Consider the following 13,179-nt stretch of genomic DNA (forward strand, 5'->3'; position numbering starts at 1 on the left):
CCTCACTGACACTGAGGAAGTTGGGCATATACTGTTGTTATTGTTGTTATTCTCACAACTAGATTACAAAATGGGGGAAGTGCCCTGACTCCACATTTACTCAAAAAGATTCATCAGGTGGTTTCTGGGATTTAGAAGAGTTTTGATAACTGTATCTTCCATGGTGTTAACAAAACATTTGTAAAAATCTATTAATAATAGATAATTGATAAAAATGTTTAATAAAACAATTTTAAAACACTTCCGAACAGATGCACTCTCTTAAAATGAACTTGTAATAATAGAGGTACACTGACATTTGCAACTCACTGATATGTAATACTGGCTCATTACCCTAAACAAACGAGTTTCGTATGTTTCATTTGTTTGTTTGTGTTGTCTTTGTCAGGACTTTCTTTCAGGACAATCTGCTGATGTTTTGAGTTGGTTTTATGCAGAAATTTATAAACGAAAACATAAAGAGTTTGTGTCTTATGAGACATTTATGATCATTTTGCAACAGTCATTGTCTCTTTTTGGTCATTTCAACTCATCTGCAGTTGGGCAACCTTTGTGTTTGCACATTAATCTTTCCCTTCCATGGAATTAGATGTAGTCAGCTGTACTGTTTCTGAGTTTAGTGAGATCAGTGGCTGAGATCACAGCCGGTGATTTGTCTTTGACATGTGAAGAAATACAAAGACTGTTTCCAGCAGCAGGGTGAGGAATGTAGCTTAGGACCTCCACCACCCAAACAATGAACTCTTGTCTCTGTTGAGGTCATGAAAGTGTTCCTGCTCCGTGAAGACAAACACGGAGAGAATCATGGGGAGCTTCTTCCTGCAGGACATTCAGACCTTCAACCAGGGAACTCCTGGTGCTTGGATTCTTTCTGGACTAGTGTCCTAACACCCAGTACCTCAGCTGGATGCTTTGCACAGCTCAGTTTCTAACTGGATTACATAACACATTTTAGTACTATTTTATATTTCTCTATACTTTGTCTTTATTATTGTAAACAATTTCCCTATATTGCCCAGTATTTTCTTATATTTCCTCATATATTACCTTAGATATTCTTATACGGCCTTGTATATTGTTATACGTTTTTATATGGACTCACATTTTTGTTATTGCCTTATATATTTTGCTATTTTGTTTTATATACTCTTATATTGCCATAATGTTTCTTATACTGCCTTATATTTGCTTATATATCCTTAATTATTCTTTTATTGCCTTTATATTCATATTTTCTGATGTTTTATCTTCATATTTTCTTATACATATTATGTTTTAGCAATCACAAAAAGCCTTATGTTTCTGTGTTATTTCATATGTCACAAATAAATGTTGAATTTAAATTCAGATACACCTCCCAGGTAAATGTGAACACTGCAGCAGTTCCAGGAGCTGTTTTATTTTATTAAATAAACAAGTATAATTAATATTAAATATTCTCATCAAATGTCCATAAAATCCCATAATAGGTTGTAATTAGAACACAAGTTACTCTTTTAAGTTAACTGATGAGGAAAAATAGATGTTGGGAAGAGTTTTCAAGGTTATAAGTGAGAGGCACAGTGTGTTTAAAGAACAGAGGCCAACTGAAACCTGAGCCACATCTCGTGACTTTCCTGCGCCTGCGCGTTCATTAGTGAGGACGTCAATAAGAAAGGCGGGGCTAACCAATAAAAACACTCGCTAGAAGTGGGTCGTCCAATGGCGGGCGAGGGGGGCGTGGGGTCGGGGGCGTGGTCGGTCGCGAGGCTCAGATGACAGCGGAGTCGTCGTCGGTTAGAGAGAGAAGAAAGCTGTCAGAGACGGGAAGATGGCGAGAGGCGGTCGGAACCTGCGGAGAGTAGCTGAGTGTTTGAAGCAGTTACCATCGGTCACCAGCCGGGAGATACAGAGCAGAAACAACGTCAGGTAAAATAATTTGATCTTAGAGGTGTTTAAAAGTGTCTTCTAAACCTTTACAGTGTAGGAGTTGATCACATCAGACAAAAACAAACGGATAGTTATAGTTTCGGTTAAAGTCACTCAGTAGCCGTTGGCTTGGAAATATTTTGGTTTTAGCTAACATTTTAAACAAACATTTACTGTTTTAACTATTATTAAGAAACTCTATTAAGGCTAATTAACATGTTAATTACGTATTTATAACTGTTACTGTTCTACAACTAGTACTCAGATCTCAAATACTACAAGTAAATTCAGTTATAACTGCATTTAAGTACCACATTATTGTTGTACAAATACTCATTAGGCAGGATGTCACATTTCAGAATATCTCCTAACATTGTATTTGAACTTTTAATACTCTTAAACTCTGTGTTGCTTAGACTTAATTCATGTTAACTTGTTAATTCCTCATTTTTAATCAGTCATTTTATCTCAACCATTAAAGTTAGGACACACAGAGAAATAAAATACCAATCAGAGCCATTTAGTTGGAAACAAATTCAGCTTCCCGTTGCTCAGATGATGATCTATATGTCTACTGTTAATCATCTGTCCATCACCACATTCAGTCATGTCCAGATTCATTGATTGGCCCAGCTGATCGTTGCTGGAGCACATTCATTTCCCATCGGAGAGACTCCAGATCAAAAATCTCCCACGAACAGTTTTATGGCGGGGAGAACGTCTGGCTAGCTTCCAGGTTACGTCTGTTTACACAGCAACCTGCACCTTTAGGGTATCTACACGTGTTCTTTGTTTAATATGTTAATAAACACTGATATCTGATTAAAATGTGCCTCTTAAACAGCTGTGACTCATCAGAGGATGGACATGGGCCTAGTGGGGGGGGTCTTTGAGGGGGAGGGGCCTCTGTGGATCATCCCACAGATACTTGATCAGTTTGGGATCTAGTGAATCTGGAGGCCAGGTCAACACCTTGTGCTGTTCTTCAAGTTTTTTTGTGTCTGCATCCTGCTGGGGATGGCTGCTGCCATCAAGGAGTGTCATTGCTATGGGGTGGGGGTGCCTGGTCTGGTCTAGGTGGGGTGGGGGTGCCTGGTCTGGTCTAGGTGGGGTGGGGGTGCCTGGTCTGGTCTGGTCTAGGTGGGTGCTACATGTCTAAGTAACATCCACACCAATGAATGCCAGGTCCTAAAGTTTCCCAGCAGAACATTGAACTGTCACAAGATGGTTTAAATGTTATTGACTTCTCCTGTCAGTGGTCATAATGTTGTGGCTGATCTGTGTATATGGCTTTAGCCATGTTTTACATCTCCATCACACGTGGACTAATCCCTAAGCCAAAATGGAGATTGATTTGAATAAAAAAAAAAAGAGCTGCAGGCTACATGCACAGGTTGAAACCCACTAATCCTCGTCTGAATAAATAAAAAGTGTGCAGCAGACGTGCCCAGGGCTTTGAGGAACATGAAGCCACAGGTGTTGTGGGTGAAATCCAAACACGACGGACCAATCAAACGTTCAGCCACGTCCCTAAGCAGCGGCCAATCAGAGAGGTCCTGCAGCCGGTAGCAGCTGAGTTCGTACCCAGTCTAGATTAAAGGAGTCGTCCCGTTCATGGTGTCAGAGACGATGATTAGTCAGTAGATGTAGAAGATGATTCATATAGAACATCCATAATTAATCTGTTTATTATTTGTTCTCTGCATCTAAACCTTGTTCAGTTTCTCAGTGTAAATGTCTCATAGCACGTTGGGACAAGTTTACACAGTGAGTCAGGAGGATGAGAATGTTTTAACAACCTGGTGACAGCTAAAGGTGAACAGATGTGTGTCAAAGGTTAGTGACATCATTTATTCAGTTTACTACAAAGACACAGAACCAGATCTGACGTTTAGGAGCTGAAGGCATCAACATTTGAGCTTAAATTGATTCTCTTGTCGTTTAAATGTCTGGTCATCAGCTTTGTTTGGATTAACTAATCAACCAGTCTGTTGATAATGTGATCTGAGTCAACGGTTTGACCAGCTGCTGATGATACGTAGAGAAACGCACAAAGAGTCTGGATGAGCTGGTGACAGAAGATCAGGAACTCATCATGTTTCTTATTTTTAACAGTTTTATTCCCTGAGACTCTTCCCGTGTTCACTGCATGAGGCTGAAACATAATTATTAACCTGATTCTGACAGTTTTTACCCTGCGGGGCAAACACAAGGTACAGTAGACGATGGTTTAGGTCTCCGGTAGTAAAGTGCACGTCCTTGACCTCGTTCTGTTCTGATGTGTGAACGTCCGTGACTCGTTCTGTCTGAATGACAAACGCTTGGCACGTGTTGTAAGTTTCCATGTTGCAGCATGTCACCTTGTGCTCGGTTTACAGGTATCACAGGATCATTACGTTCCTGTCCCACTCTGGGATTGTTATGAGTTTCCTGTATAACGGAAACAACAAAACACAGAAGTTAATGGAAACATACAACAACTGCTCTGTGGACCGAGTTACAAGCAGCCTCTAGATGGACACTGTGAGCCTGTGGTTATAACCTGAGAAGACATGAACACAGAATACTTGGCGTTCAAGGGGTAATGTCAGCTGTCCCCGCTGATTTATGGTCGTACGTCACGTCTACGCTGTCCCCTGTGTCATAGCTTGAAGTTCAGAAATATAAGAACACGTCCCTGTGGACCTCGACAGCTGTGATTGGTCTGAGTTTAGATTATTAGATCAGTAACCCGGTCAGTTTTAGTTTGGAGCAAAAGAACCAGCGTTTTAACGGTGAACAAGTATGAGCTGGGGTGATTAGGGACGTCCTGGTCTGTCCCTCTATCTGATACTGATCTTAAATGTCCTGAAGTTCGTCCCCTTTGACTGAGTGGACTCCATGGGTTCTGTCTCGATGATCAGCTGCTGCCACCTCACCCCAAACGTCCACAGTACTTCCTGTTACCCAGCAGACACGGTTAGACATGTGGTTCTTCTTCTTCTACTGGATTATTTGGCAGCTTTGACGCGAGCCAACCGCCGTTAAATCAGAAACAGAAAAGATGTTTTGACGCTACAGGAACGTGGTTTTGGTTTATGACCTCAATACCAGTCTGGACGTCCCTATCAGAAAAATAAACGGTTCCAAATTAGAACCTGTTCTAGTTGGATTGTACTTTACCAGCATTATCAATTCCTCTAATAGATTAATGTGACTAGAAATAGTTTTACTTATTAATCTAAAGTGAAACTCATCTTCAGGGATTAGGAGTTGGATCTGATCTGTTCAGGTTTAAGAAGAAGGTTTAACATCGACCCCCCTCTACTCCACCGACTGACTCCTCCGTGTTTCGTTCTCAGATACCTGTCGTCATGTGGGATCCTGATGACCCGAGTTCCTCCTCTGCTGAGCGCGGCCATGCCGGGCCACGGCACCATGCTTCCTTCACGGAGCTTCTTCAACCTCGCCGATTCCTTTTCCAAGAGGAGGGAGTACTCAGAGAGACGCATCATCGGGTAGGTCCGCTTCCCTCAGCCCAGTAACTGCCCCACCACGTATGTCTCTAGATGAGGAGGTGTCCAGAGCCACAGTGGAGTTTACTAGAGTCATTTACAGGTAGAGTCTCTGTTCTAAGCCCGTAATTATTTAAATGTTGACGTATTGGTGCATTTAGAAGCTCCTGTTCTGATTAATTCATCTGACTGACTGTGATACTGACATAAAATGAGAAATGGGATGATTCTGAACCGTCCCCTCTCGCTGTGATCTGTTAACCTTCTCTGCTGGTTTGAGTTTCACTGCCTGACCTCGTTTTACGCAGCAGACGTGTTTCGTCCCGTCGTCGTGGAGAAGAATCCTGACGCTGCAGCCATGTGGTTTTGATTTATGTGCAGATCTGAAACAAATAACTACAAAACAACACAGCTGGCTGAAACCTGATCCCATTTCTGTGGAGCTGTGTTGTTTCCAGCAGTCGGTGATTTTTTTTTAGCTCTCTAGGAAAAACATTTCTGTCCCGAGCGAAGGCGTGACTCTGGAGCAGTGTTAGACTTTCTGACACGAGGTATCTGGTCTGAATCTGGAGAAGAACCAGGTTTAATTAGAGCTGAACACAGAGAGACCTGGACCAGAGAGACATGGACCAGAGAGACATGGACCAGAGAGATCTGGGCCAGAGAGACCTGGACCAGAGAGACATGGGCCAGAGAGACATGGACCAGAGAGACCTGGACCAGAGAGACCTGGACCAGAGAAACCTGGACCAGAGAGACATGGGCCAGAGAGACATGGACCAGAGAGACCTGGACCAGAGAGACATGGACTAGAGAGACCTGGACCAGAGAGACCTGGACCAGAGAGACATGGGCCAGAGAGACCTGGGCCAGAGAGACATGGACCAGAGAAACCTGGACCAGAGAGACCTGGGCCAGAGAGACATGGACCAGAGAGACCTGGGCCAGAGAGACCTGGACCAGAGAAACCTGGGCCAGAGAGACATGGGCCAGAGAGACATGGACCAGAGAGACATGGGCCAGAGAGACATGGACCAGAGAGACCTGGACCAGAGAAACCTGGGCCAGAGAGACATGGGCCAGAGAGACATGGACCAGAGAGACCTGGACCAGAGAGACCTGGACCAGAGGAGTCACCATGGAGACTACTTCCTGCTTGTTTGTTTGTTTGTTTTTTGTTAGTCTAATATAAATTCTGGGCGGTACATTGGCTTGGTGGTTAGCACTGATGCCTCACAGCCAGAAGGTTCTAGGTTCTAATCCATGTTCCGACTGGTTCCTTTCTGTGTGTAGTTTGCATGTTCTCCCTGTGTCTGCGTGGGTTCTCTCCAGGTTCTCCAGCTTCCTCCCACCGTCCAAAGACATGCTGGTTAGGTTCATTGGTGATTCTAAATTGGCCGTAGGTGTGAGTGTCTCTCTGTGTTAGCCCTGGGATAGACTGGAGACCTGTCCAGGGTGGACCCCCCTCTAGACCAGCTGGGATAGACTGGAGACCTGTCCAGGGTGGACCCCCCCCCCCCCCCCCCTCTGGACCAGCTGAGATAGACTCCAGCCCCCCATGACCCTTCACAGGAACAAGAAGAAGTTAAAGAAGATGAATGAATAATAATAAATTTTTACTTTTTCATTTTAGACTAAAGAATAAAAGAAATGATTATTTTTTCATTTTAATGTTTTGCATTTAGAAGTTGTTTCTTTCCAGTTTGCGTCTCTGGTCTTAAACACAGACTGCAGTGAGAGGACATGTCCGTCCTCCAGAGACACGCTCCACCCTCTTGTCTTCATACTGCAGCCGGTGAAGCAGAGACTTTCTCCTCCAGTCTGAACCTAATCACAAAGCTCCTGATAATGAACTCGTCGTGTCAGTCTCTGTGTTCTCAGGTCATAAGTTTATAATAACTGCCGTCGCCCTGTTTGCACCGTGTGACGAACTGAATGTTCTCAGAGAGGTCATAATCACTAATCTGTGTGTATAAATAGAGGCGGGCGGCGGCAGCTATTTCCCCTCCGCTGCCGTTATATAAGGGTGAAGGTGTTTCAGACGTCATCCATCTGTGTCTCCTCCCTCTCTGCTCCGGCAGGTATTCCATGCAGGAGATATACGAGGTGGTGGCCGGCGTGGAGGACTACCGCCTCTTTGTTCCCTGGTGTAAGAAGTCTGACGTGGTCTTCAAGCGGTCCGGATTCTGCAAGGCCAAACTGACCGTGGGCTTCCCCCCTGTGGTGGAGAACTACACGTCTCTGGTCACCACGGTGCGCCCCCACATGGTCAAGGTGAGGAACTGATCCAGGGAACTGGAACTAAAGGCATTAGTCTATATCCAGGAGCAGAACTTGAACTTTGGGTACTGGGTAGCTTGATTTAATCGTCTCAGATTCTCTGCAGCTAACGTGCATGTTTGTCGTCAGGCGTCCTGTTCAGACGGTAAACTGTTCAACCACCTGGAGACGGTTTGGCGCTTCAGCCCCGGTCTCCCTGGTTACCCCCGAACCTGCACCGTGGACTTTGCTGTAAGTATCAGTGAGGCAACAGTCGGCTCTGTCTTCTCCTGTGATCAGGTGTCGGTCCTCCACCTGTCCGTCCTGGACGACCCCTCCCACCCACTCACTCCCCAACACACTGTCCAGTCTGCAGTAGACTCCTCTCGTTGAGTGTTGGTCACTCTTAACATTTTAGACTCAATCCACTCTACTTTATAATTTAATGTATCTTCCACATTAACATATTTTCTGATCCTGATCTCTCAGCTTGGCATCTCTGGATCAGTTTCACACACAAAGTGAAGCGTAGCTGATAATATTTTTATCCTCCCCTCCTCAGATCTCTTTCGAGTTTCGCTCCCTCCTCCACTCCCAGCTCGCTCACGTCTTCTTCGACGAGGTGGTGAAGCAGATGGTGTCGGCGTTCGAGCGCCGCGCCTCCAAGGTGTTCGGCGCCGAGACGGCCATCCCTCGCGAGCTCATGTTCCACGAGGTTCACCACACGTAGCGCCGGCCGAGCCCCGCCGCACAAACACGACGCCAAAGACACAGACGACACGACCTGTGTGCCTTCCTCCCTGCTTTTAGAGCCAACATGGACCCAGCCACTGATCCTCACCTTGGTGCTTACGCTAAACACGAGCAGACGTAATCTGACCTTGATCTGTGCCCGGTTGTGAAACTGACCTCACAGGTTGAGGGTTCACTGTGTCAGGTTAGTGCGTCATCAGTAAACATTAGTGACGTCCACACGGTGGACCAGACGGTGACACAACGGAAAACAGACCAAGTAGGAATTAAAAAAATAAATAAAAAAAGCTATGCTATGCTAACATTTATGTATAATATCAGTCTAAAACATAAAGAAATATAGTTTACTGCCACATATGATGAAGGGAACCAGAAAAAACAGCTTTAGATTGTTAAACATTTCCTAGTACTGTCTAAGAAGAAGATTTAATGTCATTAAGAAGCTGAAGATTTAGGGTTTTTGGACTAAAACAATAAGTGTTACACAGCGTTTGTTACTATTTTCTGACATTTCAACAACAAAACTATTATTTAAACATCTTTAAACGTAAAAGCAGCTTTTCATCCGTTCCAGACTGAACCGTATCAAACCAAGAAATAAGAATAAACAGTGATAATCAAGTAAATGTAAAGTGCTGCCCACTCAGCGTTATAAAGTATATCCTGTCTGACTGAATGTTAATGATAGTCGCTGCTAACATTATGAGCTATTAGCTTAAACAAGGAAATGTTTTGCTTCGTTAGCCTAAAGACGTTAATATGAACCACTGTGTTAGCCCACAGAAAGCTAACAAGGGTCCAGCATAACATCAGCTGCTTTATCAGCCCAAACAAAACAGCCTTTGTTCCTGCATTAGCCTGAGAAAGAGAACGTTAGCGGCTACATTAGCCTAAATAAATCAGTGTTAGCCGCCACATTGGCTTAAACAGGTTAACGCTAGCCATTTTATTAGTGTAAGATAAGATAGATAGGTTTTATTTGTCTTATCTTATGCTAACAAAACAAGACAGCTAGCTAACTGCAACACTGATCTAAACAGGCTAATGTTAGCCGCTACATTTGCTAAAACAGGTTGTGTTAGCTGCAACATTGGCCTCGTTAGCATAAACAAGATAATGTTAGCCTCCATTTGACCAGAACAGGTTAACGCTAGCTGTTAGCCTAAACTGGATGATGTTAACTCTCAGTTTAGCTTAGACATGACAACATTAGCCGTTAGCCTTATTTAGCTTCATTTCTCAGAGGGGGCGGAGTCAGTTTTTAATGTTCCCTTCACTAAACTCTCGTCATTATCCAGAGAGCCGTGCTGGACGTTAACGCTCGCTGAATTATACGGCTCTGAGTGACTCTTTCGTGTTTTCTTTTTAAGTGTGCAATATTAGCATTATTATGTTAAGTGTTGTTTTTAAAAGCAGCCCAGCAGGTGTGTAAAGTCTCCGTGTTGATTCAAGGGCCCAACCTGGCTGCTGGGAAGAAGCCAGGGGCCCGAATTCATCAAACCTGGAGCAAATCAACTGTAAACCAACTGATTCAGGAAATTAACGTAGTTATACTAAATAAAATAATAAACATAATGTATTTGTCGTTAGCTCTAATAAATGATAAAACCCGACACCTCTGTTTGATGAATTCGGGCCCAGGTCTCAGTCAGGACGACGTTTCTGACCCTGAGCCGCTCCGTCTGCTGGCGGCATATTTATCTCTGCTTTAAAGGAACATTATACCCGTTTTAAACTATTTATTATTAGTTTAAGTGTAAATGGAAACACGTTCAGAGCCACGTCTCACCTGTAACGGTGGTTTTAAATGCTGACCGTGGCTGAGTGTTGTTGAAGTGTAAATATTCAGAGTTGTTGAGTGTTTTTAAAGATGGCGTGTGTCGTGACTTCAGAAACTTGTACCGACTGCATGATTTATAAACTATTTTTTCTAAGAAGCTGTCTCCAGGCGTGTTTTGTTCAGGCTGCGATGGGTCGTTTCCTCTGATTGGACAGAAACGAGGTCGTCATGTGACCATCGGGACAAAGGTTAATCTGAGCGTCTTCTGCCCTTTGACCTCAGCTGTTAGACCTTCAGAGGAAACTATATGGCTCCATCATCCTGATCAGATGAACGGTTTACTGATGAAGAGGAGCATCACATCTACTGGAAATAGAACAGGAGGAAGAGGAGAGAGGGGGAGGAAGACGAAGACAAGAGGGAGAAAGGAGGAAGAAGAGGATAGAAGGAGAAGAGAGGAGTTCTGGTGCGAAGCTTTTGCTGGAATAAATCTATTCACACCAGAGCCTCTACCTGCGATCATCAGTCTGATCTTATTAAAGTATTATTAGAGGAACAGACCAGTAACTCAAACATGAACACAGAGAATTAAATTTATTAAATAAAAAAAAAAGAATCACAATTAAAGTCTACACAAAACAAGTTGAACGCTGTTTGGAATAAAGTACAAATGCGCCTCCTGCTGGCTGCTCCATCAGAGTAACATACCGAGTTAAAGCAGGAGGAGAGGAAGCTCTTCACATTATCCTCCTCCTCCTCCTCCTCCTCCTCCTCCTCACTAACAGACATGAAGATGACTCGGTAAACATTCAGGAGAAGCATGAGACACTCCACCTCGGCTCATTTTCAGGCACGATGCATCCAGCTGTGATAAACAGGAAACAGAACAACGCTGCGAGTCCGTAAGAAAACTGGTTTAATTCAAACAAAAATCACTGACGACGGATACAAATATATAAAAAGAAAAACAATTATGAAACACTACGACAGAAATAAAGGACAAAGACGCCTCCTCTAGTGGTCGATTAAAGGGTCCTTGTGTCTCCGTGGGTCACGTTAGCTAGGAGACGTTAGCTAGGAGACGTTAGCTCGACCCACGGAGACACAACGTCGTCTGGATTAAACCAGCTTTATCCTTTAACACCAACACTCTTAATTCTCTTTCTTCTTCTTCTTCTATAATTACTATTATTAGCGTTTTTCCATGATGGTGGGTTTCGTGCCGACTCGGAGGCGTGAGGAGGTTTGTGGCAAAAAGTCTTCAGAGACGTCGTCGGCCATCTTTTTCCAGCTCCAACATACTTTGCGGGTCGGTTAAAGTCACAGTGGAGCCGAGGTCTCCAGCTCCCCATATTCTGTTGTTTTTATTTTTTTTTTTCATTCTTAGTCTGTACACAAAGTAGAAGAAGTCAGGGGGGGGCCGGCTTAGAAACCCATGCCGCCTCCCATCCCGCCCATGCCTCCCATTCCTCCCATGCCTCCCATGCCTCCTGGCATCTCCTTCTCCTCCTTGGGGATCTCCGTGACGACGGCCTCGGCGGTGGCGAGCAGAGACGCGACTCCGGCGGCGTCCAACAGCGCCGTCCTCACCACCTGCAGATGAAGGACATCGGGTAAAATAAATACTCCAATAGCATCTTATGAGTGTAAACAAAGATGGCCGACATCAACACAAATATCTCATGCGCCTCCTGGTGGCTGGTTTTGGTACAACCAGTCCTCCAGGTCACTGTATACCGTCCCGGTGAATCTGATCTCAAGTGTCCTGCCTTAAATACAGGTTTGACACGTGGAGGTGGTCTGGGACACATCTGGTTTGTGGACACACCAGTAGAGACAGAAACTGACCACATGATGGCGCTGCTGATTTACAGACACACAAACTGAGATCAGATCTCAAGTGCTGGCTGGGGACGCATGTGGAGACACATTTATATTAAGACCAGGTGGAGACACAGGGACTTGGAGATGGACAGGTGAGACCAGATTGACCAGGACGGATGTTAGGGGACGTTTTCATAGGACAGGTTAATCGTCTGAGCTCTTGCAGGTGTGATCTGATCCGTGTCGTACCTTGGTGGGGTCGATGATTCCCTTCTCCACCATGTTGACGTACTCTCCCTGCATGGCGTCGTAGCCGAGCTCGGCCGACCCCTGCAGGATCTTCTCCACCACCAGGGAACCCTCCACGCCGGCGTTCTTGGCGATGGTCATGGCGGGAATACGCAGCGCCCGCCTGATGATGTCCACACCTGTGGGACGGTCAGAGTTTGAGTTTACAGAGAACATATCGTGTTATTTTTTTTAAAGTCTGAGGACAGAGTCTGTCACTGACCGATCTTCTGGTCGGCGTTGGCGATTTTGATGGTGTCCAGCGAGGGGATGCAGCGCAGCAGGGCGCAGCCTCCTCCCGGTACGATGCCCTCCTCGACGGCGGCCCGGGTGGCGTTCAGAGCGTCCGTCACACGGTCCTTCTTCTCGTTCACCTCAACGTCGCTAGTTCCTCCGATCTGGAACAGAGACAAGACAAGACGTCACAGCTTTGTACTTTTAATTTGTCATTTACTTCTTAACTTGATACATGTTGGGACGTCCTGAACCAGACATTTATAGAATGATCAGATAGAGGAGGAGGAGACAAAGGAGGGAGAGGAGAAGACAAAGGAAGAGAAGACAAGGAGAAGAAAAGGAGAAGAAGGAAGAGGAGAAGCCAAAGAGAAGACAAACAAGGAGGGGAAAAGGAAGAAGGAGAAAAAGGAGAAGAAAAGAAAAAGGAGGAGAAAAAGAAGCAGAAGTAGGAGAAGAAGGAGGAGGAGAAGAAAAAAGGAGGAGACAAAGTAGGGAGAGGAGAAGGAGGAGGAGACGGAGAAGAAGAAAAAGGAGGAGACAAAGGAGGGAGAGGGGAAGAAGGAAGAGAACATGAGAAGGAAAAGGAGGGGAAGAAAAAAGGAGGAGGAGGAAGAGGAGAAGACAAAGTGAAGACAA

At 44.8% G+C, this 13,179-nt stretch overlaps 2 protein-coding genes across 2 annotated transcripts in view; one reads left to right on the forward strand and one right to left on the reverse strand.

Moving 5' to 3' along the window:
* The first annotated feature begins 1,766 nt into the window (after positions 1–1,766).
* On the forward strand, positions 1,767–10,315 carry coq10b (coenzyme Q10B). The gene is made up of 5 exons (XM_084544779.1): positions 1,767–1,908; positions 5,250–5,405; positions 7,484–7,676; positions 7,812–7,913; positions 8,224–10,315. Exons 1-5 carry the CDS (start codon positions 1,811–1,813, stop codon positions 8,389–8,391), a joined length of 717 nt encoding a protein of 238 aa, XP_084400905.1. The 5' UTR covers positions 1,767–1,810; the 3' UTR covers positions 8,392–10,315.
* A 458-nt stretch (positions 10,316–10,773) lies between these two features.
* hspd1 (heat shock 60 protein 1) overlaps positions 10,774–13,179 on the reverse strand; it is a 7,092-nt gene continuing 4,686 nt past the window's right edge. The window contains 3 exon segments of the mRNA XM_084545596.1: positions 10,774–11,787; positions 12,268–12,446; positions 12,530–12,722. Coding sequence (XP_084401722.1) covers positions 11,620–11,787; positions 12,268–12,446; positions 12,530–12,722 — 540 coding nt within the window. The 3' untranslated portion in view covers positions 10,774–11,619.

This window comes from Chelon labrosus (genome assembly GCF_963514085.1).
Source record: "Chelon labrosus genome assembly, chromosome: 5".
Lineage (NCBI taxonomy): Eukaryota > Metazoa > Chordata > Actinopteri > Mugiliformes > Mugilidae > Chelon > Chelon labrosus.

Bases quoted from the DNA above. Each gene is read 5' to 3' on its own strand.
- coq10b (XM_084544779.1), top strand. From the start codon at position 1,811: ATGGCGAGAGGCGGTCGGAACCTGCGGAGAGTAGCTGAGTGTTTGAAG. The intron at 7,677-7,811 runs GTGAGGAACTGA...GTTTGTCGTCAG, and splicing joins TGCGCCCCCACATGGTCAAG to GCGTCCTGTTCAGACGGTAA. The intron at 7,914-8,223 runs GTAAGTATCAGT...TCCCCTCCTCAG, and splicing joins CCTGCACCGTGGACTTTGCT to ATCTCTTTCGAGTTTCGCTC.